The following is a 27579-nucleotide window of genomic DNA, read 5'->3' as shown; positions in this document are numbered from 1 at the left end:
AAGGAGAGTGGGACACATACATGATATGACTTCTAAGTACAGGTTTAAATGAAAACATAAGAACTTCATTAAACTCTATGATTCTCAAACTTTCTCAAGTCTGTACTAAAAAGACTGAAATATAATCATTTTCCTCTACCCAGTAATAAAGGAACTATCTGAATAGATTCTAGAAGGTAGGGGAGGGGCCATGATGGATCAACTATGGGGAATAAAATGTTAAGGATGTTAAGGATAAATCCTCGGAAAGCTTTCTGCTTGCAAGGAACAATAAATTTTTTTAAAAAATATTTATTTTTTCTTTGTAGTTGGACACAATACCTTTATTTTTATTTATTTAATTTATGTGGTGCTGAGGATCAAACCCAGGGTCTCGCACGTGTGAGGCAAGTGCTCTACCGCTGAGCCACAACCCCAGCCTGAACAATGAATCTTAAAAACTAAAGGATCTTAAAAGGGTAATTACGTGCCCTATTACCTAGCCTGCTACATTCAGAAGGAAAAGGTACCATCTTATCCCTTCTCTATAGCAAGTGAAAGGAACTGCACAATTTCACAACTAGTTATTATTAGTAAGGGAAGTACTCAATTTTCAAGATATCAGCTGAACATTGAAAGGAATATGGGACAAAAATCGGCACATAATTTTAGCTAGGAAAAAAAAAGGAGCTAAAATGAGAGAATAGTGCCAAGCTAATTTATTCATTTCATACATAAATGTTGTAATTTAATCACATTATTTCTTTATAATAAAGTTTAAAGAATTCTTTCTCATATACTTACCTTCCTGAAACCACCAGAGTTCCATCATCAAGTAAATAATCCTTTACATTCTGAGGAAGTGGAAGGATGACACTGGGGGAAGAAAAAAAAAGTACGCCAAAAAAGGCATCATTTTAATGACCCAGGTCATTTTTTTTTTCCTTTTATTTTGGGGGGTGGGGGGCGGTAGGCAAGCACTCTACCACTGAGTTACATCCCAGCCCATTTTTTAAAATTTATTTCAAGACAGGGTTTTGTTGAGTTGCCCAGGCTGGCCTTGAACTTCCTTTTTTTTTTTAAATTGGTGCATCATAATTATACATAACAGAGGAATTCATTGTTGGCCTCAAACTTTCAACCCTTTGTCTCCCAAGCAGCTGAAATTATAGGCATGCATCACTGCATCCCACCACACTTGCTTAATTTTTAAATTATCTGTTCCCTTTATATTAATATAGAGTAGAATATGTTAATGGTATACATTTGATGGCAGCAAACCAGGATTAGTATAATATGAACAAACATGACATTTCATATAATTATCACAACCATGTTTGTGGCAGAAAAACAAAAACAAATCCAAAGAAACAAATGGAAGTCACAATATGAAAGTAACAAGCTCAAAAGAATTCTCAGTGAGCACAAGGATTCTGTCTTTAAGAAATCTAAGACCAGCAGATATTTGAACCAACACAGAAAATGCAGGGAGAAAAAAAAAAAAAAAACAGAACATTAACAACATTAACTAAACACCTCTAAGACACAAAGCAGCAGCAGACTCAAGATCTGGAATCCACTGTTTGATGGGAAATTAACACATTAAGGGCTAAGAATTCATGATTTGTTTTGGTGGCATTCTATTCAACTGATCACCAGAGATATAAAGTTGCTTACTGAGTACATGTTAGCTTAATTTGTTTCAGTTAATCATAATTAAAGATGGCAAAGTCACATTTGAAGTCATTTAACAACTTATGGGATAATTTGTTTTTTACACTGAAGTAAAAAATCATCAAAAATTTCTTCCAGATTCCTATAAGTAATGCTATTACTGCATTTTGATTTTGAGATGTATATTTTCTAAGAATTGAAAAAGATTATAGCCTGCTTTAAAAGAGTCAGCAGAACATCAGTGACTTATAATATGCCTCATTTATTTACTGAACAAGTTTTTGACACATTACAAATGGTTTATGTACAAAGAAAAGATTATTTAAGTGCTAATTTGATTTTAAAAATTAATATTTTATTCAGCAAAGTTACAATTTCAAATTCAAAAGCCTAGTTTGTCCTCAGCCTTCTTAAGTTCAATTAACAAATCTTATTATTCTGTTTGTAAATCTACTAAATTTTAACCAATTCCAATGAACCTTTGTGATTTAAAGTCTCTTTAAGGATTCAAATCCCAGCAGGAGGATTGCAAGTTCAAAGTCATCCTCTGAAATTTAGCAAGGCCCTAATCAATTTAGCAAGACCTTGTCTCAAAATAAAAATAAAAAAGTTGGGGATGTGGCTCAGTGGTTAAGTGCCCCTGGGTTTAATCCATAGTATATCTACTACTACTATATCATCATCATCATCATCATCATCATCATCAGTAAAATAATTTAAACTACATTTAATTGAAAAATCTACTTAAATGTCTACTTGAACATTTGTTGTCTGATTACAAATAAACCTTGCCAAATATTTAATCTTATAAAGCTGAGCAACAAAAACTATAAAAATATGGTGAATCTCAAATGTTCTCACAAACATCCTAATACTATTCAAAACTTGAAATTTTTCCTTAAATATGTTAACTTATCAATTCTAAAGCAATTACATAATTTCAATTGTAACCACAAGGCTAATCTCTTATGAACATACTAGTTACCCTCAAAATGGTAAAGCCCTAAAGATACTAAAGAAATTTAATAGGAAAAATAAATAAAACCATTAAATGTAAATTATTTCATCACCTCCATACTTAATTCTTATTCTTCCTGGGGCTAAAGATATTCACTAAAGAATTAATATCATCCCAAGAGAATAAGAGATGACCTTTCCAGAGAATTTGAAATTTACCCTCCCGGGTTTTAAAGACTAAAAGAAGTTGGCAGGATGTGAATTCTTAGACATCCAGAGTGATTTTTCTCATTGTGAGAAAACTTGATTCCAGAGTCCACATCCTTGTTTAACAAGTTATACTAACTTTCAAGTTTGAAGTACATCAGTACTGTTCCTCTAGGTTTCATCTTACCTTGATTGGATTCAAAACATTTGTATTCTATTTGATTCAATTCTGAATTCTTTGCATACTCTTCCTATTCATCAGGTCTACAACTCTTATTCATATGAACTAATATGGAGTTGAAATCTGCATAGTTGTCAAGAATTACCTAGTTCCACAGCCACACTATGAAGTTCATCCTAAATGACATTACCTTGCATCTATGTTATGTAAATCAACAGATTCCTTTAAGAACTCAAAGCCTCTGACATGAAAAAGACAGAAAAGCGGGAGGGGGATCACAGTTAAATGTAAGTGCTGAACTGAATGCAGATGCTTCACATGCTATCAAATACAGAAGGAAAAGGAAATGTGCCTGAAAGCCTCAGCCATAAACAAATCATTGCCAAGGAAGCTTTTACTCAGAGCCCATGTGACCTTCAAAGGAAGCTGCTATGCAGGTGAGTATCCAGTGAGGCCTGATGGAAATCAAATAATTAAATGACAGGCAAGTTACTTCTAATGGAATTTAAGAGGTAGAAAAGGCTCTTTATAAGATTAATATAATCTTTATGTTTTAGGGGGAAAAAATACACTTAGAAAGGAAAAGTAGCTGGAGGACCAAAATTCACCTAGCTAATTATCGTCAAGTCTGAGTCAAAGTCCTAGAACTTTCCAAAAAAATGAACCTGCATAATCATCTCTGTATCATAAATTAATAAACAAAAAATAAAATGCTGAGTCAATAACCAGAGTAAGGTCTTTCAGCATTAACGCTGGCAATGACCACCAAACACCTCCACTGGATTGGCTTGGATTGTGTAGGGGTACCCTGCAATCCATGCAGTTCCAATGATACCACTAGAACTAAATAGATTGAAGAAATGGGTTTAAAGACAGAGTAAATGGTTATAGGCAACATGCCTTAGTTGTGGACTGTTAGGTAATATCAGACAATCCCATTTGTTGGTTTATTTCTCTTACATTCTTGGCATCATATAAATGGTACACGTTTTAAGTGAACTAAAATTATTTTGCTTCAACGAGGCGTTTATTAAATAAAAAATGCAATAAGCAACACTTTTGTATGTTTACTATGTACCAGAAAGAGTAACAAGTATTGTAAATATTTTCTCATTTAATGCCCATGACAATCCTATTATTTTCTCAATTTTCCAAAGGAAGTTTAGGGAGATAAATAATTAGCTAAAGATGCTGATGAAACCAAAATTCAAAGCAGACAGATGGCTCTAACTTCAGAGTCCATTTCTTAATCATATGCTTTTACATCTTAAGACAAAGAGAAACTATGCTAGAGGCTATACAAGACAGGTGTAGAGAAAAAAAAATGTTTGTCAAGGGCTCAGTGGTAGAGTGCTTGCTTAGACATGCAAGGCCCTAGACTCTATCTCCAACACTGCAAAAAAAAAAAAAAAAAGAGAGAGAGAGAGAGAAGAACATTCAATGCAAAATGTCTGACAAGTTCATGAGTGTACCTTCTATTGTGCCAACACAAAAGAAATAGCCTAACATTATCTCAGACCCAAAGCCCAACTGTGAATTATGCAAATTAATGAAGGACTGGAATATCAGGAAGATAATAGGATGTAATATCTGCTACTGCTGTTGCTGGGGGGTTTCCTCCTTGTTTTGGTGTGATTTCAGCTGTCATGAAATGCAAGGATTATCTTCCTTTTGCTACTCTCAATTCCACTGCACCATGAATAACTAGGAGCAGATTTAAAATATATATATATATATATATATATATATACACATACACATATATATATATAATTAAAATATATATATATATATATTAGTTATAGTTGGACATAATACCTTTGTTTTATTTATTTATTTTTATGTGGTGCTGAGGATCGAACCCAGGGCATCACACACACTAGGCAAGAGCTCTACCACTGAGCCACAACTTGAGCCCCTAGAAGCAGAATTTTATGTCTAAATAACAAAATGGAAAAGAGCAGCTGGGGCTGTAGTTCTGAGAGTGCTTGCCTAGTGTGCATGAAGCCCTGCATCCAATCCAGAGCACCATTTTGAAAACATGAGTCATCCACAGCTTCTGCGTTGGTGGCATAAATTTGTGTATGTACTCAAGCAATAAAATCATTGTTTTTTTTTTTAAAAAAAAAAAAGATGAAAAAGAACCGTTTATGAATAATCTCTATGTTCCCTTCCAACATCTCAGGAGTCCAAAACATAAGAATGAAAAAAAAGCAATGGTTAATGTCATTTATTTAGTGACAATCTAGGCCTAAAGGAGAAGTGAGCAGTGAGGCACATTTCTGTAATCTAAGCAACTCAGGAGGCTGAGGCAGAAGGACTGCAAGTTTCTGAGGCCAGCCTCAGAAACTTCACCAGGCACTAGGCAACTAAGAGAGACCCTGTTTCAAAATTAAAAAAAATAAGGGCTAGGAATGTAGTTCAGTAGGAAAGTCCCCCTAGATTCAATCTCCAGTACCAAAATAGAATAAAAAAAAAGAAGAAGAAGTAGTAGAAGTAGTAGTAGTAGTGAGCAAAATACAGAAAATCCCATCCACGGGAACCCAGGCCTTGGATCTATTCCTGTTAGTGAGTGAGAGCCTACCCTGTCATGTTCAGACATTATGATTGCTTTTGAACGGCTGGGGACAGGCTCCTGGCTGCCTTGCCTACATTACCATGAATTACCGGACAAAGGATGAAACAGCTAATCTTCTACCTATTCTGCAAACTGGGGTCAAGAGAATTATGAAACAAATACGGCTCCACTTTTTTTCTGGATAGACTGCTTCTTCTCACCACACATACAACTCTTTCCATATACACTATCATACTGGAGCGTCACAGCAGACTTGGAGGTAGGGTCTGTATAAATTGCTCTCACTCTACAGTGGCGGAAAGCCATGGGAGCCGGGCCGGCAGGTCAGTGGCAAAGCCCAGACTGTCCAGTTCTCTTGATGGCCTGGCGCCTCTGGCAATTCTTCAAGTAGCACTAGCAAACTCCAAGGCCTACCCTAGGTGAAACGTGCACTCGGCCCGCCTCCGACCCTCACCGAACCAGGACCCACCCTCCGACCTCCCCCAGCACACTCCTAGTCTTGCAAAGGGGACGCCCGGCAAATGCTGACCTTCATCAAACTCCCTACTCCAAATACCACTAAGAAATCGACCTTGTCGTTCCTATCCGGTCGTTACAAGGCCTGCACTCCTTTGGACGGAGACGGGATTCGCCCGAAAGCCGCAGTTCGCTTTTGCCAGTAGCCCGGGCTAACGTCTCCCATCTTACCTCTTGATGGTAAGGCTTCGGAAAAGCGGGTACCACGCGGAGAACTGACAGTGCAGCACCTGCTCCTTCTTCATCCTCCAGCTACCTCCGTCCCTACTTTTCCCTCACCTGCCAGCACTCTCCCGGAACCCTAGGTTGCACTTCCGGAAGTGCCCGCCAAGGTATTTCGGTTCGAAGACTCTTCCGGTCGATAAGGCTGGCAGGCAATAGGAGAAAAGGAGGCGGAGGTCAATCGTAGGGGTACTCTTTAATACGCGCACACACAAAAAGCATTTGAGTCCGGGAAGAGGAATTGTAGAAGTGTAAAAAAGGAACTTGAGTTTATGTCTCGGCTTTCATCCTAGACGCACTGCGACCCGGAAGGTAATCATTCTAAGGCTAAGTCAGCGGCGGGATTTCTACGGATGCCTCGAGGAGGACGCGTGCACATCCTCTTAGCACCGCGAGAGGCGCCGGTGTCTGAAGTCGTGCCACCGGTATCTGCAAGGTTGCTGCTCCACGCTCGTCCTTTTTTCTTTGGTTCCTGTTCCCTTATTCTCCCCACACCTTGGAGTAGGTAAATGGGCGCGGAACAGTCACCGGACGAGGTCTCTTTGGGAGTGGAGAGGGCGGGAGGGGGCACGCGTGTTGATCTTGGACAGTGCAGCAGCCGCGCGCGTGTCTCCCAATCTGCGGCTGGGCTAGAGTCCCAGCGCGGAAGGAAAACCAGAGATTGCGATGGAAGAGCCTGGACTACGGAGGAAGCAGGGGACGCCACAGTTAAATGTTTGAGTATATTGGTTGAGGCAGCTGCTAACAGGGGGAATGGTTCCTCTTCATTCGTGAGTGTTGATTTTGATAGACTGGGCGGAATCCCGCCTGTACCATCCTGCAGTAGGGTGGGAGGTGACATTAGGTTTAGGAGGTAAAAGGGGGGGGGGGGGCGGGTTAGTTTGAAAAACCGTCAAGGGGAACGTTTTCTACCTTGAGCATCAAGTTCATTTAGTCCAGCCCCGCAAAAGTTGTCAGTCTGGAAACATACAGCCAGGTTTATATCAGTCTCTAAAATGATGGGATCCTAAACCTGGAAGAATTCTCGTAGAACTTGTGTCATTCTTTTTTTTTTTCCCTGCCCCTACTCCCCTTTCCACTGTTACCCCACGAAGTTGAGTTTTGTTTCAGAGAGAGAGAAAGAGAAAGTACTAGCTATTGAGAAACGCCTTTAAAAATCTAGTGGTAGCCTGGCACTGTGGCACATGCCTGTAATCCCAATGACTTGGGAAACTGAGGCAGAAGGATCACAAATTCAAGGCCAGCCTCAGCAACTTAGCGAGGCCCTAAGCAACCTAGTGAGACCTGCCTCAAAATAAAAAATAAAAACAAATAAAATTTAAAAGGACTGGGGATATGGGCCATTAGTGGTAAATTGTCCCTGGGTTCAATGCCCTGTACTTTAAAAAAAAAAAAAAAAAACCCTAGTGGTTCTGTAGGTGCTTGCAGTATAAGTGCACACGCTTAGGGTGACCTAAGCAGTTTTAAATTAGAGGTAACCCCACCTACTGCAGGCCTCTTTGGGAAAGTATTCATTAGAAATAATAAACGGGATCCACTGTGTATTTGAAGCTAGAAACTTTGCCCCCAGGAAGTAAATTGTTTTTCTCAAAAATGTTACTGTTAAGTGGTTAACTAAGCACTTTAAAGGATACATTTTCAGAGCAGAGGTAAATAGATTATAATGTTGCAGTTTGTATCAATGGAGTGCAGACTGTAGTAGGAAGAAGCTGTATTTCTTATGTTCCATCTCTTAACACTGGAGAATGGTGCCAGACTTGATAGAGCTAACAGACTTAATAGCAGACATGAAAGGTCACTCATACTTTTTTATTTTAATTTTTTGACTAGGAAGAAAAAGTTGCAGCTGAAAGAAATGTTAGAAATGACAGAAATGCATTTAGTAAGGTATTTTCTGTATAAGATAAGAATTAACAAATATATGGGAGAAAACAGATTCCAGGAACGTAGTCCTTTTGGAAGAAGTAACATTTAAATAGCCTGGGAAATATTTGAGCTTGAATACAGCATTGCAGTTTCTTGTAGAGACACAGCTTAATTTAAAAACTATTTAATATAGATCCTGCAGGGAAAGAATTTGATATGTCTTTTATACCAATTGTATGCTTTAGAATTATTTTCAGTGACTTTTTTAGAAGTCTTACCCACCGTTTGTTTTAACTTGTTTCACATTTAACCAGCATCAAATAAGTTAACACTACAAACAAGAGATGCTCAAGTATTTGAAATGGATACAACTGAATGAGCTTTCACCCTTTTTTAAACTACCATGGTTTAGCCAAGAAGGGTTTATATTCAGGTCTCTTCAACTGAAACCTTTACAACAAAGTTGCTTTTTCTCCTGCATACTGACAAATGTCAGCAGTCAAGTGATTATAGAGGGAGGAGGTTATTGCACAAATCCAGAGTAAAGAATGTGACATCACATTTACTTCTTTGAATCCATAGCATAACTAATTCTTCTAGATTAATATTTTCAACTATTGGAAGTTTTCTTCCATATGGATATCTTGCTAACACCATAAACTCTTTTTATGAACTCCCTATGTCCTAGTTTCCCTTCAAATCATCGCCTGGAAGTAGCTTGGATTTACCCCTTCCCTAGAAGTTAGAGCAAATAATAAACTTTTCTGCGAGAAATTAAATGTTTTTTCTTTTGTCAATCCACCACCCTATTTCAAACACATGTTAATCTCTTGCCTGATCTCTAGCAAGAGGTTCTTTGCTTGGGTCATTACTATAACCTGTTAACTATTCCTAAGAGTTCAGTCAGTTCTCTCTTGTTCAACCAGAATCAAGTGACAAGTTACCGATTACTATAATCTCAATAAATGTTAGTTCCTTCCCTGTCTACAAACAGCTACACCTGCTAGAGGAAAAAAAAATGGTTTTCTATTAACAAATTAAGTATATTTCTATTAACAAATTAAGTATAAGAAGTCAGTGGTGTTTAACCACTGAGCCATATCCTCAACTCTTTTTTCATTTTTTTATTTTGAGACAGCGTCTTGCCAAGTTGCTTAAGGGCCTCAGTCTCCCTAGCCACTGGAGTTAAAGGTGTGCGACTGGATTTTCAGTATTTTCTAATGGTGCTTATGGTTTTGAAGACTGGTTCCCTGCTTTTAGAAGTTTGGGTATGCACTAAGAAATTATTTGGAGTCAGTGTCACTTTTAAAAAGGACATAGAGGATGGAGATATAGACCAATGGTAGATCGCTTTCCCAGCATGCATATGGCGCTGGGTTCAATCCTCTGCACTGCAAAAATACATATATGTAATCAAAGGAGGTAGAAATTTGACATAACTCAGGAATTTTATACTATTCTAGACATTTTATTTTGTGTATTCAATTGGCAGGGCGGGGGGGTGGTTGCTGCTTTGTTACCTAGAAGTTATTTTCTGTTAAGAGTTAAAATTCAAAGCTTTCCTTACACATTGGCAAATTTTCTTCTCTGGTGTGTATGTTATTAATAGAAGGGCATGAATGTCTAGAAGGTAAAAACCTACGTAAAGTTTTTGTTTGTTTGTTTGTTTGTTTGTTTATCTGAATGTAGTGCATGCAGGTAGAGACAGGTTGATTTTTCTACCTTTGGTTAGTTTTATCTGAGTCAGCATGCTACTTTGGTTGCAACCACTTCTCTCAATCAGTACCAGTGAAAAGTTTACCTAGTAAATCAGTATCTGAGACATTTTCAAAGAACTATCTACCTGTTCTCTTACTAGGCCTCTAGGTTTCAATGTGCTACATGACTGTCTCTAAATATATAAATGTCTGTGTAGCTTGCTTTCTTATTACTTGCAAGTCTCTGTTCAGATGTCACCTTGATCATTCCATATGGATTACTTCCTCCCCCATCCTGCACATATCTTCCCTACTCTTTTTCTTTTTTTACCTTTTCCCATAATACTTCAAGTCACCTTTTCTCCTCCCCACCAGAAGGAAAGGTTTATGAGGACAGAATCTGCCTCTATACTGGCCACTGTTGCATTCTAAACACCTTATCTTTAATGGGTCTGCTACAAGGTGCTTTAGCCAGGTCCATTAAGATAGTTAGACATTTGATTTTTAAAGGTACTTTATGAATATAAATATAGTTTGGGTTTTGTTGACTGTATTTTAAGATAGGGAAACTTGCTGACAAGGTAAAAATTAAAGATTTGATTATCACTTTAGATTCTGGAAGAAACTTTTTCCTTAACACAGATGATAACCAAATTGATGTTTGAAGGTCTATGCAATTGCTTCCTTATCTGTGGGTTCCACATCCATAGATTCAACCAACCATGGATTGAAAATATTGAGGGAGGGGGTCATTCTTTCTGTATTGAACTTGTAGACTTTTTCCTTGTCATTGTTCCCTTAGCAACATAATATAACAACTGTTTTTGTAAAATTTACGTTAAGTATAAGTAATTTAGAGATGATTTAATATATATGGGATGTGCTGCAATTGTGTACAATGAATCAAAATGCATTCTGCTGTCATATATACCTAATTAAAATAAATTAATTAATAAAAACATATGGGAGGATGTGTATAAGTTGTATGCAAATATCATGATAAAAATATCTAGGAGATCTGAGTGTCAGGAGATTTGGGTATCCAAAGGGGAGTCCTGGGTCCAATATCTGTTACCACCTCCGCAACCTGAGGGTTAACCATTTTCTCTGAAGCTAAAGTTATGAGGTAGAGTAGGTTGGAGAACTATGAAACTTAAGAGTAGTAAAGGGTTAGAATACCAATCAAGAAATGTAGATAAATGAGGTAACAAGGAAATGGAAAAAAAGAATGACAACAAGAAGAATCAATTCACAAAACTCAACAGCTAAATAACAGTTCTTAAAAGAAAGAAAAAAAATACAGAAGAGGAAATTATCAATAAAGCGATTCAAGAGAAGTTCCCTAAAAAGAAGCACAGTATGAAGTTTCTGTACTGGAAGGACCCACTTGAGTGATCCTTATGATAATGTCAGTGGGAAAACTCTTTCTTGGTCAGAAGCTTCCCAAGAAAGAAAACAGGTCACATGGAAAAAAGGATGAGGAATCAGAATAGCTTCAGACTTCTTAACAGCAAGACAACTATGCAGTACCTCTAGATGATTAACCAACTGAAAGGGTAGGGAAAAAAGACTCTCAGATGGGCAAAGTCCAAAAATGAAGAAGGAAACTAAGAAAGAGGAAGTAGTGTGTGATAATAGATCAGGGATCTGCTTTATTCTTGACAGACCTTCTAGCACTAGTTGACTGTACAACTGTACTTTGATACTTGTGGAAACTGTAATATTGATAGTATACAAATGTGAGTGTGTGTAATGCCCCTGAACTGTAAACTCAAAATTGTTAAAATGATAAATCCATTTACCCCAACTTATTAAAAAGGAAAGAAGGTAAAAAAAAAAAAAAAAAAAAACACCAGCACAGGAAACTGTTAAGTTAGATATAAAAAGTTACTAAGTGAGGGCTGGGAATATCTCAGTTGGTAAAGTACTGCCTGGCATGCATAAGGTCCTAGGTTCAATCCCCAGCACCAAAAAAAAAAAAAAAGTTGGTTAGTTAGTGACAGCTGGGATGGGTGTAGAGAGTGGTGTGTAATCTTCCCACTGTTTTCTTTTGGAAAAAAGTTTTAGATATGGAATCAGAAAACCTGATTAAGAGACTGTCCTCCAGGTGCACAGCAGGGGTTAGTGAATGTGAGTAAACTACTTCTAACTGCAAGAGCCTGGCTTCTAAATTTGCTTTTCCATCTAGGGTAGTTCCACCACATATCCAAAAGGAGAAGCAGCTTTAATGGTATATAATTTGCCATTTGAATCTCTTGACTAGTCTCCTATGGCCAGCTATTTGTTTAATTCAGAAAAAATTTAGTCTAAACAAATTTCATTATCTTACAGCAGGAACTTCTCACTGAGGACTAGCTGGATTGAAAATGGAGAACCAAGAACCAACAGATGCTTCTCGGAATACCAAACAGACTATTATTTCAGAGGAGGTATAATTTGTTTTTCACTATCCTTTTCCCTTCCCACATAAGTCTAAATTTAAGAGAAGTATTTATGTTGTTTATTGTTGCAGATGGATAATTTGTAAACATTCTCCTACTATCATTTTAGGGCTTTGGTGCTTTGTTTTTTCTTTTTTCTTTCTTTCTTTCTTTTTTTTTTTAAGGAAAAAGAAGTTTTATTGTTTTGCTAGCAAATGAGAAACACAGGTTAGTCCTTTCCCAGAGTCTGCAATTCTGCCCATCAGTGGGAATAGGGTTTTTTTAAAAAGTGATTCAAAGGCAACATTCCAGGTATTCTCTGTCCAAAGTTATAATTCACCTGTCAATCTGGAAGATAGTCATTTCTTAAATCTTCTAGTTCAAGTACTTTTTGCTCTTGTGTGACAGCAATAGTTTATCCCTCTTAGTTATATGTATGGATGAAATGAGACTGTAAGTAGATTTTGACTCTTAATAGAAAATTCTTAATTCTTATTAAAATAATCTACTTCCCTGAATAGAAAGGCAAAACTATGTGGGTCTTTTAAAACTTCGATATTTCATATTTAGTTATCATATCTTAGCTGTTTGTGATCCAACATGTATGTTTAAGAACCTGAATTGGGGCTGGGGTTGTGGTTCAGTGGTAGAGTACTCGCCTAACATGTGCAAGGCACTGGGGTTCAGTCCTCAGCACCACATAAAAATAAATAAAATAAAGGTATTTTGTCCAACTACAACTAAAATATACATATTTTTTTAAAAAAAGAAACCTAAATTGTTAGTTGTGGACCAAATTTCACTGACTTTGTAGAACTAATGTCTGTCTTGTATGTTATTCAATTTAGTTTTTCAAGAGTCTCTTTTTTTAGGAACCATTGCAGTGGATAAATTTTAAATCCTTCATCAATTCTGATCTTGGCACCTTTCTGGAATTATTTTTTATTTAAAAGTTTTTCCATTGTCTGTGAACAGATCTGCTGATAATTTTTAGGTTGCTGCCGGGAAGAAGTGAAAGATAGGATAGTAAGAAAAAGGCTACTGCTTTAAGTATACAGTGAAACTCTCTCTCAGTTCAGTATAGTGCCATAGGTAAGTTAGTCCTTGTAACCAAAACTCCTCAAACAGCTAGCCTGACAGTCCCAGGGACTTGTCTTAGATTGGATGGGCAGATCACATGTCAGGATAGGAAACTTAATCCTGGACCTGGTTTCCCCACAATTAGTTTTCCAATATAATCTTCTATGGAAAATACATTGATAAAATTTTACCCACGCATACATCTATGTAGCTAACACCCAGATGGGGGAATAGACCTTTAGTAGGAGTATCCCAGAAGACCTCTTACCCTTGGTGCTCCCATCTAATTGCCCCCACTTCCTCCATCCCAGAAGTTTCAACATTTTTACTTGTTGGTGCTGAGAATTACACCAGAGCCCTTGCACATTCTCTCTCTGAGCCACGCTCCCATTTCCTGTCCATTTTGACTGTCACTTATTTTCACTTCTTTTTTTTTGAGAGAGAGAATTTTAATATTTATTTTTTAGTTATTGGCGGACACAACATCTTTGTATGTGGTGCTGAGGATTGAACCCGAGCCGCACACATGCCAGGCAAGCGTGCTACCACTTGAGCCACATCCCCAGCCCATTCACTTCTTAATAATACCTCAAAAACTCCAAAGAGAAACAGAGCTAGCCTTAGGAAAAACAACTTTGAATATTTATTCTGAAATGAAAACTTGCCCAAAATTATTGGGAGGGAAGCATGATTATTGGGGTGGGGGACCACATATCAAAAATCTGAACAAAAAATACCTTTTAGATAAAAAACCAACTGAGTTAGAAAATTTCCCAACTTACTATCTGATCTCATTTTAGTTAATTTCAGAAGGAAAATGGGTCAAGCTTGAAAAAACAACTTACATGGATCCTACTGGTAAAACTAGGTAAACGTTTTCTTCTCTTATAAACTGATCAATATCTTGGTTCTCTGGATCTCTCTTGAATGTTTAACATTTTTTTTTATGTTTTCCTCATTATAAACTTTTAAATAAGGACTTTAATGAAGATGTTTTTCCACTGTTAAAATGTTTGGATCATTGATAATATGAATAAAATTAGGTTATAAATTTGTTACAGTATCTAATCAGGAAACTATTTTAACACCATTCTCCCCAGTAGACTAGAGTGGAACTAAACTTTTGTGTCAAATCTAATTTAGTTGCCAAGATAGCAGAATAATTAACAATACATGTAAACAATACTTGTAAAACCAATACTTTAATCTCTAAATTAGAAAAATTTAAAGAGAAAACAAAAACATAGCTGGTTTTAAGGTAACACCTAGATGTTTATACCTTGTTCATAGAAATGTAAATTGGAAGAAAAACCCATAATGCATATTTTCACTCATTGTAGCAATAGCCAGAAACACATTGTACCTTTTGACCTAACAGTCCCACTTCTGAGAATGTCTAAGGAAATTATCTCTTGTTTAGACTCAGATTTATGCATGAAAAATGCTCATTAAAAAGTTAAAAGAGGCTGGGTGCAGTGGTCCTTGTGATCCTCCTGCCTCAGCTGCTTGGGAGGCTGAGGCAGGAGGATCACAAGTTCACAGCCAGCCTCAGCAACTGCGGTGAGATGCTAAGCAACTCAGTGAGACCCTGTCTCTAAATAAAATACAAGATAGGGCTGAGGATGTGGCTCACTGTTTGAGTGCTCCTGAGTTCAATTCCCAGTACCGGGCACAGTAGCACATGCCTGTAATACCAGCAGCTAGGGAGACTGAGTCAGGAAGATCGTGAGTTCAAAGTCAGCCTCAGCAAAAGTGAGGTTCTAAGCAACTCAGTGAGACCCTGTCTTTTAGTATTTAAATAAAATACAAAATACCCTATCTTTAAATAAAATATGAAAATAGGGCTAGAGATGTGGCTCAGTGGTCAAGTGCCCTTGAGTTCAATCCCCAGCACCCCCACCCCCACACACACAAAAAAAATCAGTGTGGTGGCACACACCTGTAATCCTAGCTACTTGGAAGATGGAGGCAGGAGGATCCCAAGTTCCAGGCCAGCCTCAGAAACTTAGCAAGACCCTATCTCAAATTTTACAACATGAAAAAGGACTGGGGATTTAGCTCAGTTGTAGAGCATTCCTGGATTCAATCTCCTTACTATTAAAAGAAGAAGAAAAGAAAGTTAGGGCTGGACTGGAGATTGTAGTCCAATGATATAGATAGCCCTTGCCTAGCATGCACAAGGTCCTAAGTTCAAGCACTGCAAATATGTATGTGTGTGATTAACTAATTGTTATGGTGTATTTGAAGAAAACCTAGTAAAATGGGAAAAGTTAATATAAAAATAAAGTAGAAAATGGTACATACGCTTATTTAACTCTGCCAAATAATAAGAGAAGGCTGGGAGAAGAACTAACAAAAAAAAGGAGAAAAAAAAAAAGACAGCTAGGTACTTAATTCTTATTTTTCTGTTTTCCATACTTTATGTTTAGTAATCATTTCTGATAGTATTATAAACTATAATTCAGCAGTAGAGCACTTGCCTAACGTGTAAGGAAGCCCTGGGTTCCATCTGCAGCACTACAAAATATAAAGAAAATTTAAAACTATAATGTATTCAAATAGATTATTTATCTAATGAAACATAATGAGTAAAACAGAAGGTATGAAAATTAGATCACATGATTTATCCAGATTACATGATTAATATTCATTATTATAAAAACTTCATTTGTTAAGTGATCAGATAAAAATACATGGCTTCTCTGTGGGTAGACCCATCTGTCATCAAGGTGAAGAAAATACATAGACTCTCAAATTTGGACAATTTTGATTAGATCTAGTAAATTAGCACAAACAGTAATAAGACCTGGTGTTGGAGAGCTATAGGAAACATTAAGATATTTATATTGCACTGTTGACTCAAAACCCTGAAGTAAGAAAGCTAACACACTATGCCATCATCATCCTCGAAGACTGTAACATTTAAAATATTAAGTAAATTTAATATTTTAAAACGTAAGGGATATGGCCAGACCCAATACAGAAATGTGGCAAGGCCAAGCTTCAGGGAGCACAGTATATTCAAATGTATTTATATTTGTGAAAATATATACAGACATTGGAATCCAATATATTATGATATGGTATGGTTTCTTTTTCTTGTAAAATTAAGTTTATAACACAAAATACAACCCTTAACACTAATTAGTCTAAGAATATGTGTTGGTTTATGCCATCTATCTCTTCACCTTGCTAGTCATCTTCCCTTCCAACAATTAATTAGGAATGTCCACCAGAGTCATTTGGGGATTTTCTTCAGAGTACTCAAGTCTAGGTCTCACAGAGTCTATTTCAGTAATTTGGGAGTGGACCCTACCTTCTACCAACCTAATTGTACATGTTCATTTCCATTCTTCATCATATAAGTCGTCTTGCTCGCCCCTGGTGCAGTCTTATATAAAGCATTAATATTTTTGTACTGGAATATCAAACTTTAAAGACGGAATCTCTGTACTTTCTAGTAGGCCACATTCTATAAATTTATAAGAATGTGTTCTTTATTATCTAGTATAAAAGCATATGCAGAAAGGATAAAATAGCAGCTAGAGAATCCTTTGGTCCACTATCTTATTTACAGAAAAAAGGATATGAAATTAATTTTAGAAGTGTAAAGACATACTGGTGGTAAGTCCCTACACTGACATTCAGGGTAGTGCTGGAGTCATCCTTTGTTACCATCCAACCTCATGGAAACAGAATTCTAAAGCTAGAAGAGATTTTTGAGATAATGTATTTGTTCCCAGGTTTTAGAAATGAGAAAACATTTTCCAGGAGATTGTGGTGTTAGTTTAACTGGAATGCAAGTAGAGATTAAGACTCTCTTACTCCCATTGAAAAATAATCTCTCAAGAGTCCCTTTAAAATTGCTAGAGCTCTCGTGGGGACACTGTTGTTCTAGTATTTCTTAAAAATACATTTAGTGTTTATTGCTGGTACTTTGTGGCTCAATACTGCTTATTGACTTCATCTTGACCACTATAATGATGCTACTCTTTTTGTTTCCCTTATTCCTAGTGTATTTGGGATGGGACCTTCAGTGCTTTTTCCAGCACTATCTTCTTCAGTCTTTAGGACTAACCTTAAGAGGCAGCAGAGGGAGCTATGCCAAAAGGTGTTTTATCTCTTGGAACCTGTATTATCTACTTATCAGAAATTGCTTTTTGGTTGGCTTCTTGCTACTAACAGGAATGTTGGGCTGCTGTGAGTTGTCATAGTAGTCTTTATTTTCATGGGTTCATTTTTACATACATTTGCCCTTTAGAATTTGGGTATGATGCTGAAAGATATACAGGGGTTTTTTTTCTTTATTTGTAAACCAGATTAAATATGAGAAAATTGTTTATTAAAATGGGGCAAGGTCCAAATCTTGGGGACCACTAGATAAAAAGTATGAGCAAGAGGGTTTCTCATAATAGTACATTTCTTTTTGGGGCTGCAGATATTGACTCCTTTCTTATTCAAATTCCCAGAGCCACCCAGATCTCTCACTTCCTTTAGAAGAGAACTAAAATTGTTTGCTTCTCCACTCCCATTTTTTACCAGTTTTTTTTAATTTTTTTCTACTTAAGGGAGGAAAGCATAAAGGGAGAAGTTTCCTGTTATGCTCTTTCCCCTTTAAACAGAAGGGGATTTTTTCAGTAACTGCATTTTCTATATAAGTTTGCTCAATGTTCCTGTCGAGGAAGTGGATTAGTACAGATGTTACCAAAACCTGAAGTAACATAGCCAGGAACAGAGAGCTAACAAGGAGTAAAGCCATAAAAGGGAGCAGGAATTTGCTGTTACCTCATTTTTTCCCTATAGGGACCATTTTTCCCCCTGAGACAAAACTTCACATATGCAAAATAGAGCACTTACCTCAATTTAATCATTCCTCAGTAAATGGGAAGGTTCTACTTTCTTAAACTGTGTACTTTAGGTCATATATTTTAAAATCTATGTAAATAATGTCAGTAGTTGGCATTGTGCATGGGACAAGGCTGGGATCTTCCTGGGGCTTACTGTGCTTCACTGCTTAACAGCCTTCACAGCTGCACTCACCAGCTGCCCTGCTCACCTGCAGACTGATGATCCAAACTGAAGTGTTTTGAGAGTGGCAAAGCAGGTGCCTAGCAGGCTTTCTGTTAGACGGTGCCCAGAGGGTTAGGTGTAGGGTGGCAATGGTTTTCTTTGGTCATTTTGAAATTCTAAGTACAGTTGGCTTTTTAAATAACAGATCTTTATAGTCTTGGTCTTCTTGATCAGTATCATTAGGACATTTGCATGCATTGCATTTATGAAGTTCTGGTTATACATGGAAAACTAAGAACATTCTCCTTTAACACTAACAGTTTTTTTCATCTTCTCTGTCTGAACAGAACTTGGGAAACAGTGAAACGTACAACCAGGAAAGGACAGTCTGCTGATGGTATGAGTCTTATAACTCTCTTTATAAATAAAGTTAGCACAGATAATTGCAGGAGAGTATTTAGTATAACCAAAATCTCAGAGAAAAGAGTTACATTCAGTTATGTTCTTTTACCTGAAAAATCTTTTTTTTTCCCCCATTCTATGTAACTAAATAAAGCTTTGCTTTTTTTTTTTTTTTTTTTTTTTGGGTATTATTTTGTTTTGATGCCATTGGGGATTTAACCCAGGGACTCTCTACCACTGAGCTACATCCCTATATCATATATTTTTTTTTTTTTTCAATTCTCACTGAGTTGCCATGGCTAGCATCCAGTTTAAATCAAGCTTTCTTTATAAAGAACTTCTGGTTCTTGTTTTCTAAGCTCAGAATGGTATTATTTTAGGTGAGGTGTACATATTTTTATATCCAAATATAAATCTTAAAGCCACCCTGTGTGTCTATATTTGCTGTTCAAAAATCCAGGTGAGAGCCCTCAGCTTGGTAAAATGATTTGGCATACCTTCTTGCCCTCAACCCCTTGCTTTATAAGTTAATGTGAATTGGGAAAAGACACTTTTTTTCAGTTCACCTTTCCTTTCCTTTTATGAGTGGTTTGACTGCAAAGACCTCAGAAACAATCCTGAAAATCTCTTCTGGCATTGGGGAAGTAGGTCTTTTCTTATTTTTCCTTTTTATTTTTCTGATATCTATTTTTACTATAAGCAGAGTAGTTTTGCTGCAGCTCTTGTTCTTACCTGAAGCAAAAGCATTTAAAAGGAGCCCAGGCCTCCTCCCAGATGGTTCGTATTTTCCAGAACCCAGGGGCTTTTTGTTTTTTAGTTTTGTTTTGATTAAGGCCAAGTTACTTGGAAGGAAAGACCTTTTACTCTGTTATAACCAGTCTAGTTAGTACACACTAGTAGCAGTGGAGTCTACTTGGTTTCTTGCTTAATGGAATTGCAGGAGCATAGAGATCACTAACTCACAGTGGTCTGGCTGCTGCACAGTGAGTGATGGTTCTGCCTAGAGGTCCGCGTAAACTGAAGCTTCATGTCCTTGACCCTATGTGAAATACTTGGTTTCAGTTTGGTTTTATTTGTTAAGAAATTGAGGTGGACATGGTGACATCCACCTGTAAGGCCAGGCAGGAGGATCAGGAATTCGAGGCCAGCCTGGGAACACAGGCAACATAGGTAGGCCCTCCCTCTCTCTCAAAAGAAGTGACAATTAAAATGAGCTTTTTATTTAAAAAGTCAAGCACAGAAACATGATTATTTTTTAATTACAGCTTTAAATGAGAGTTCCAACGTTAATTGCCAACACTAAAGATTAAGTTAATTTCTTATTGCTTACTGGGAAATTCAGAGTAGATTCTGGATGCAGAAGTCTGGGGCTTTAATTGGATTGCTCTGAGCAAATTGCTGGTCTGGCTAACCTTTCTTAGGGATTACCTTGCTTTCATTTCCTGGTGACAGGTGTAGCAGTCATCCCAGTGCTCCAGAGAACTCTTCATTATGAATGTATTGTTCTGGTTAAACAGTTCCGACCACCAATGGGCGGCTACTGCCTGGAGTTCCCAGCAGGTGAGTAGCTGAGAAGGAACATAGCATCATGTTCCTTCTCAGGGACTGTTGAGCAGGGCAGTGCCTGAGAACTGCAGTGCTTAGATCTTTAACATCTTTTCATCTGTCCATGTGGTTGTAAGTAAAACAGAACCATTTCTGTTGGGAGGCTCTACCAGGCCACCAGCCGCACTCCAGTGATCCACTGAATCCAAGAAGGTGATGTGAGGCAGGGTGCTACGGCCCACCTTTCCATGCCATCCCATCCACCTCTCTACAGTCTCTCTACAGTCTCTCTTTGAGTAATTACTGTTCCTTAATTTATCAACTTATTCCCTGTCATTAGCAATCTGCTCCTGATAAGAAACTTAGTAATAAGAAGGTCAGACTCAACTCCAAAAACCATAAATGAAAAAGACAATTTGATCTACCATCGATAAACAGGAGAAGGAAATTTTCTTAATTTCAATATTTTTTCAGTTATACAATAATTAAAGCAATCCAAAATTTAGTGCATTATATTATTATAGGACTTTATTGGATTATCCGTGTCTAAAAAGATGAACTCTCATTTACTTGTCATTAATGGTGTAAGTGTTGTGTTTTGGAGTGTTCTTAGTGGTGAAGTGCATATTGAGCATGCATGAGGCTCTGGGCTCAATCTCCGTAACCACCACCAAAAAAAAAAAAAAAAAAATAGAAGAAGAAAAAGCCCAGTTCATGGTAACATACAGTGATAGCTATTTCATTTCTCATTTACTTGCCATTTTACTAAAGAAATTAATAAGAATCAAAATAACTGAGTAACCTGCAGTTCACTTTTTCTTGACATTGTTTTATTCCATTCAAGCAAAAGAATCTGAATTGCCACTCTCCTTCCACTTGTCCTCTCTATTTGCGTCTCACAATAACCATAATGGTCATCTGAAGTCCACCAGCCTTCAGTTTACTCCTTTCTGGCATTTCATGATAAGAACTCAGTATTTTTCTGTGGGACAGAAAGGCAAGATAGATAAAGCTGCTTTTTGTGCTATGTCACATAGTTGGCACCCAAACCTAACCATTTAGCCACCACCAAGTCACTTTTCCTTAGAAACACTGTGCTATACAAAAAGACTGTTGATGTAATATCGTCATGAAAAAATTCCAGATATAAATAAGGGGAATGTCAGCTTTATCTTTAAAACTACGTTACATGATCCTCTGACTCATCTAACATAGCTGAGCTATGCTAGAAGAATGAAAAGGTGCAATGAAATTGAATTCCCCTATCCCATCTTATAAGAGATCTGGACTTGCAGGTCTCATAGATGACAATGAAAGCCCAGAAACTGCTGCTCTTCGGGAACTGGAGGAAGAAACTGGCTATAAGGGCGACGTTGCTGAATGTTCTCCAGGTTTGTACTGCTTGCCATGTGTGCACTTTGGACAGTCTCTTGAAAATCACTAGATTCCTCTGTATAAAGGGATCAGTTACTTGGATATTCCTTATGCTCAGAATTCAAGTGACTTTTATTTCAACTAATTCACTAAAGAGAATAGGTTATAATTGATCTCCTCAGGAAAGCAGGTAGAAACAAGAAGTACCTGAACTTGGAGGAGAATCATGAAAGTTAGATGCCTTTCAGAATTTCCCCCATTCTAACCTTTAGTACTTTGTCACCTTATCTACGTGCCACACACCTCACTAGAAATATCCTTTTTTCTTTTAACTAGGCAGTGCCACCTAACACCTCAGACTTAACCAAACCTGACTCAGTAACTCTGGGGAAAATGGGAGAAATGTGTGTGAAATATATTAGTATATATATGCTCTACAGTCCAGTAGCATGTACTGACTGAATATATAACTGTAATATTGCTTTATCAATTCTGTAACTATGAATCCCCAGTCTGTCTTCTTAGGATATTTAAGTAGTAAGACAAATGAGAAAAGGGACTAAAGCCATCTGACTGGTTTCTTAAGATGAGTTGTCACTGCTCTCCGTAGTTGTATGTATGGATCCTGGTTTGTCAAACTGTACCACACACATCGTGACAGTAACCATCAATGGAGATGATGCAGAAAATGTAAGACCTAAGCCAAAGCCAGGTAAGTTGGTGTTGGCTACAATGAAGGAGGCTGAATTGCATTAAGTATCCTTTTAACTTGTTAAAATTCTTTTGTTAAATGAATCATAATCTTCCATTCAAAGCACAGTCTTTTAGAGGTACTTTAGTATTCTTGTCTGTTTTCCTAATTTGAGTAGTTAGCATTTTTCTTTCACTTGATTTTTTTTTTAAGAGAGAGAGAGAGAGAGAGAATTTTAATATTTATTTTTTAGCTCTCGGCGGACATAACATCTTTGTTTGTATGTGGTGCTGAGGATCGAACCCGGGCCGCACGCATGCCAGGCGAGAGCGCTACCGCTGGAGCCACATCCCCAGCCCACACTTGATTGATTTTTATTCTTTCTTTCTTTGAAATGTTAAATTACACATTTTTATATGAAGTTTATTCCCATTTAGTAAAATATGCTACAGGCCCAAATATAAAGTGAGAAATTTCAATACCACCTTGATTTCTGTATTCCGTGTATTTTAAGAATGACAAGTATTGTTAAGGGGCAGAACGTTTATCAACTATTCCTATAATTTCTTACCCTTTTTAGTTATTCCTGCTTCAGTGTTTAATTGCAACCAATTTTAAATGCTTAGTTTTTAAATTGCAAATATAACATGCTACGGAAAACAGTCTGGCAATTCCTCAAAAAATTAGGTATAGAATTACTATGAGATCTAGCATTTCCATTCCTAAAAGAATTGAAAGCAGAGACTCGCATACTTGTACATCCACGTTCACCACAGCATCATTCATAGTAGCCAAAAATGGAAACCACCTAAGTGTTCATCAGCAGATGAATGGATAAACAAAATTTAGTCTCTGTACACAAGGGAATATTCAACTATTAAAAACTTGTTGTGGTATGCTACAACATGTATGAACCTTGGAAACATTATGCTAGGTGAAATGAGCCCAACACAAAAAAGACAAATATTATTTGATTCTACTAGTATGAAGTACTCGGAACAGACAAATTAATAGACATAGAAAATAGAGATTACAGTAATTATCCATTATTTTTTAATGGGTTCCAAGTTCCTATTTGGGGTGATAGTTCTGAGATTAACAGTGGTGATGGATGCACAGTGTGAATGTTATTTGATGCCACTGAACTATAACCCTAAAAATGGTCAGAATGGAGCCAGGGTGGACATAGCTTAAATTATAAAAACTAAAGATTAAAAAGTTGCCTATTTCTAAGAGAACTTTTGTTCTTAATAATTCTATAACATGTCACTGATTCATAGGGGGTTAAATTAATTTTGTGGGTTAGAACATCAGAATTATTAGTGTCCATTTTCATCTAAGATCTTTATTCTCTTAACATTCTTGGTTCTATTGAAACATTTCAGTATACAAAAATACTGTAATGCAATGTTGATACCCAAGAGAAAAGCCATTAGCATATGTATGCTGGTGGTCATCATGATCAGTGTGGTACAATTTTTAAAATAACCTATCATGCCCTTCAAAAAAAAAAATGGTCAGAAAGGTAAATTTTATGTGTATTTTACCACAGTATACAGATATTACACCTACATATGTACATTATAGAATATGCTTTTAAATTTTCTTATTAAGCTCTTGATTTGGAGAATAATAACTTTGTACTGTTGGAATTTGTTTTGCCATGAGATAACTAAAGTTGGTAGACAATCAGGTCTCTGTTAAATAGCCATTTTGATATGTCTTACATTATTGAAGCTTTCCAAGGTATTACCTTGCAGTCTTGCTAAAATGTTCTCCTTCTGTTGTTTATTTTCAGGGGATGGAGGTATGTTATTCGACTTCCAGTTGCTGACCACTTGTATGGCTTAGTATAGTGATGACACTACAGACATTTTGGGTTGTTTGGTGGGCTCTTGTTATTTAGCTCTGTTTTCATTTGAACTTTGTTTATTTAGAATTTGTGGAAGTAATTTCTTTACCAAAGAACGACCTGCTGAATAGACTTGATGGTAAGCATCCTTAAGATTATTACCCAACTTTCTTTATCTTAATGTCCAGTACCTAGAAACCGTTGTGAAAACTGCCATTGACATATAGTAATTTTTTTTCCAGCTGGCATGGAATTTTAGAATATAATCAAAACATTCTATATTCAAGTGAAAGCCTTTAGTAGGGGTCTTTTTTCCCCAACAAAATTGTTTAAGATTATATTCCTGTTCAAAACTAGCCAAAACTATTCTGTACTCTCAATCTTTATTCCATAGCAGTGATAAGGCATAAATTAGATATGGCTTAGCTTTCCCTCAACTATGTTTTGGATGGTTCTTTATGCAAGATGTAAGTTAAAGGAGAATTTAACAATATTTCTTCAACAAATATTTGTAGTATCTTCTGTATGCCATGATAAACTGATATAATGAACCAAACTAACTAGCTGTATGACCCTTTTTAAATCACTGGTCATGTAGTTCCATTCTATAACTCTTGGCCAGTCCATCTCACAGGGATTTTATTAAAATCCTGTTATGTGGAAAGATGTCCTTCATATAACTGCCTCAGGTGATACTGCTAATGCAGACGTGACAAGGGCTGTTCCAGGAGTACTCTGTGCAGGCTGGGTAGATTTCCACTCATTTACAAAGGAGACCCTTTTCAAAATTTGAATATTTTGTTGGTTATAGTTCAGGAAATTGACACCTATTTTTTCTACCATTTTTAAGTAATTATTTCACACATTAACTTGAAGCATTATTTGCTCAGAAGCTTTTTAGAGTGTCTCTTCCTTCCATGACTGCCAGTGGCTTACAATTTCACTTCAAAGCAGATCACTCTGAAATGTCTGTTACTGGTTTGAAAGGTAAAATGGGTATCTTTCAAAAGCTACTGTGAATTCAGACTCTCAGCCTCTGTCCCTACTTTATCTTTTAAAATATTAGACCTAAAGTAGAAACCACCTCAAGATCTTAAAAGCAGACTTAGAAATAATTGTATCATATTAAAAAGAGATACTATTCCGAGAAAGCCATGTCGGTGGCTAACATGCAATACGGTTGTAATACCTGCAATTAGGAAGGTTGGGACAGGAGGATTGCAAAGTCAAGGCCAGCCATACCAACTTAGGGAGGCCCTAAGCAAACTACAAAATAAAAAGGGCTGTGAATGCTCAGAGGTAAAGCACCACGGGGTTCAATCCTCAGTTTAAATAAATAAGTAAAGAGGCAATATAGCTCATAGTTGCATAATCCTTATTTGGTTTGAGGCTCAGCTGATTATTTATGACTTCAAACAAGTCTTGATCTCTAAACTTTATCTTAAAACATGAATAACAATAGCCTCTGCCTCTGAGGAGGCATGAATAAAATGGCACAATGTAGGCAAAGCACTTGGCATCCAAGTGCTTAAGTGCTACACGCCATCAGTTTTTATTCTTTCTTCCATTGAGAGTATCTTCTTTAAAAAATATCTTTCTGTGTCCTGTCTCCCACCTAATTTGCCTTTGTTTCTGGTCTTAGAAGAGGGGGAAAATAGAGCAAGAGAAGGAGGAGGGGAGGGAGGAGAGAAAAATATGAAAGAACAAGTTTGCCTAATCTTAGTAGATACAGTAATCAAGTAATATTTGAGAAGGTGTAAGGAAGGTATTGTAAGATCAGTTTGCCACAAAGAATAGCATTCAACACTTATCGAGCATCTGCCATACATAAGTGAGTAGGACATGATCCCTGCCTTCAAGGATCAAATTATCTTTGAAATTGTTCCCAAACAAATGGCTAGGCAAACTACACGTTCAAAGTCTGACATCCTCCATTGGAGTGAAACACAAGTTCCCACTAAGCCCTATTATAATATAATTCTGAGAACACATTCTTAGTATTCTTCCAGGCCTAACATGCACATATTTCACCTGCCAAGGGGAAATGAGCACCCTCCGGTGATGGGAGAATCATCACCTTGGAGTTTCAGAAGACTAAACCCAGAGCTGTAAATGAAGTATAATCATTGGATCTGTGAACTTACAGCTTTGCTGTCTTAATATGTAAAATCATTATCCTTGGTGTTCTATCTTGTGCTGGGAATGGGATCCTGCTTTTCTGTCCTTCATTCTTCCTTTGGAGTGGGATCTCTGAAGATAGAAAATATTATTACGAGCATCTAGCCTATGAACAGGCAAATACTGGTTGTACAGTAAATATTGAAAGTGTTATGCATTGTTAAGTGCATTTTCTAAGTTATATTTTTTGCTTCCTGCAGCTCTAGTAGCTGAAGAACATCTTACAGTGGATGCCAGAGTCTACTCATATGCTCTGGCGCTGAAACATGCAAACACGAAGCCATTTGAAGTGCCCTTCCTGAAATTTTAAGGCCAAAGAGGACACTGGCCTGTTTTTGTAAATGAGACCACTAGGTCTTCTTCACAAAGACTTTGTATTCAACTTAGTTTAATGTAGATTTGAAATTAGTTTTTTCATAAAATAAAAGCAGCACAAAATGCATGTGGTGGTATGGAACTGTAATTACAGGTAGGGTACAACCTTTAAAATTTAAAAGTCTAGCTACTATTAATGGAAACAAACAAATGCAGGGTGTCTTTACTACAAGTTTTATTTCTTTAAACCCAACTACTACTTTTTTAACCTAGTCTAAAAGGTAGAGATAGGAAAGCAAACTTGAGTTCCAAATTGGGTCAAATCTTTCCACCCTCAACATCTAAAATAAAAATTCTGTTGCTGGGTATGTATACACCTGTTTTCTGCAGTAGTGTTTTTAGTTTTGAAGAAAGAGACCTATATAGGACTACTTTGGCCTCTCCTAATTGAATTGTTATATGAAATCCAACTGAGCAATACAGTATGTAAAATCTAATAGAGAATAACATTTGTGCAGTAGTGTTTTTAGTTTTGAAGAAAGAGACCTATGTAGGACTACTTTGGCCTCTCCTAATTGAATTGTTATATGAAATCCAACTGAGCAATACAGTATGTAAAATCTAATAGAGAATAACATTTGTGATAAACAGTATATGATGACTTGATAACCATCTAATTACCGAAGGTGACCCAGCTTTTAGGTAATGAAAAATGGTTGATTCTACTCAATATACCAAGGCAAAGAGACTAGTGAAAATCCATGGCCCTTCATTAAGCATGTACACTATACTTTAGATCTGATTTCCTATATTTATCTCAGAATATACTTGTGAA

At 36.8% G+C, this 27579-nt stretch overlaps 2 protein-coding genes across 30 annotated transcripts in view; one reads left to right on the top strand and one right to left on the bottom strand.

The window, feature by feature from the left end:
* Cdc123 (cell division cycle 123) overlaps positions 1 to 6472 on the bottom strand; it is a 49828-nt gene extending 43356 nt beyond the window's left edge. For 2 of the 3 annotated variants that reach the window (XM_005320270.4, XM_040277783.2), the window contains exons 1-2: positions 6264 to 6472; positions 784 to 855 (exon numbers count right to left, since the gene is read on the bottom strand). In XM_005320270.4, coding sequence (XP_005320327.1) covers positions 784 to 855; positions 6264 to 6337 — 146 coding nt within the window. In that variant the 5' untranslated portion in view covers positions 6338 to 6472. The remainder of the gene's footprint in view (positions 1 to 783; positions 856 to 6263) is intronic. The other variant, XM_021723005.3, reaches the window with a different exon arrangement.
* A 5-nt stretch (positions 6473 to 6477) lies between these two features.
* Positions 6478 to 27579, top strand: part of Nudt5 (nudix hydrolase 5) — a 32903-nt gene continuing 11801 nt past the window's right edge. Inside the window, exons 1-10 of one of the 27 annotated variants that reach the window (XM_078023232.1) lie at positions 6635 to 6815; positions 12066 to 12107; positions 12209 to 12306; positions 14178 to 14245; positions 18735 to 18784; positions 20242 to 20349; positions 21630 to 21725; positions 22319 to 22420; positions 24337 to 24390; positions 26630 to 27118. In XM_078023232.1, coding sequence (XP_077879358.1) covers positions 12244 to 12306; positions 14178 to 14245; positions 18735 to 18784; positions 20242 to 20349; positions 21630 to 21725; positions 22319 to 22420; positions 24337 to 24390; positions 26630 to 26739 — 651 coding nt within the window. In that variant the 5' untranslated portion in view covers positions 6635 to 6815; positions 12066 to 12107; positions 12209 to 12243 and the 3' untranslated portion in view covers positions 26740 to 27118. Of the gene's footprint in view, positions 6820 to 6853; positions 7085 to 12065; positions 12108 to 12208; positions 12307 to 14177; positions 14250 to 17391; positions 17489 to 18734; positions 18785 to 20241; positions 20350 to 21629; positions 21726 to 22318; positions 22421 to 22652; positions 27119 to 27579 lie in introns of those variants that run through there. The other 26 variants (XM_078023234.1, XM_078023233.1, XM_078023231.1 and 23 more) reach the window with 26 other exon arrangements.

This window comes from Ictidomys tridecemlineatus, chromosome 10 (genome assembly GCF_052094955.1).
Source record: "Ictidomys tridecemlineatus isolate mIctTri1 chromosome 10, mIctTri1.hap1, whole genome shotgun sequence".
NCBI classification, from domain to species: Eukaryota; Metazoa; Chordata; class Mammalia; order Rodentia; family Sciuridae; genus Ictidomys; species Ictidomys tridecemlineatus.
This window is presented reverse-complemented; position numbering and strand designations above follow the sequence as displayed.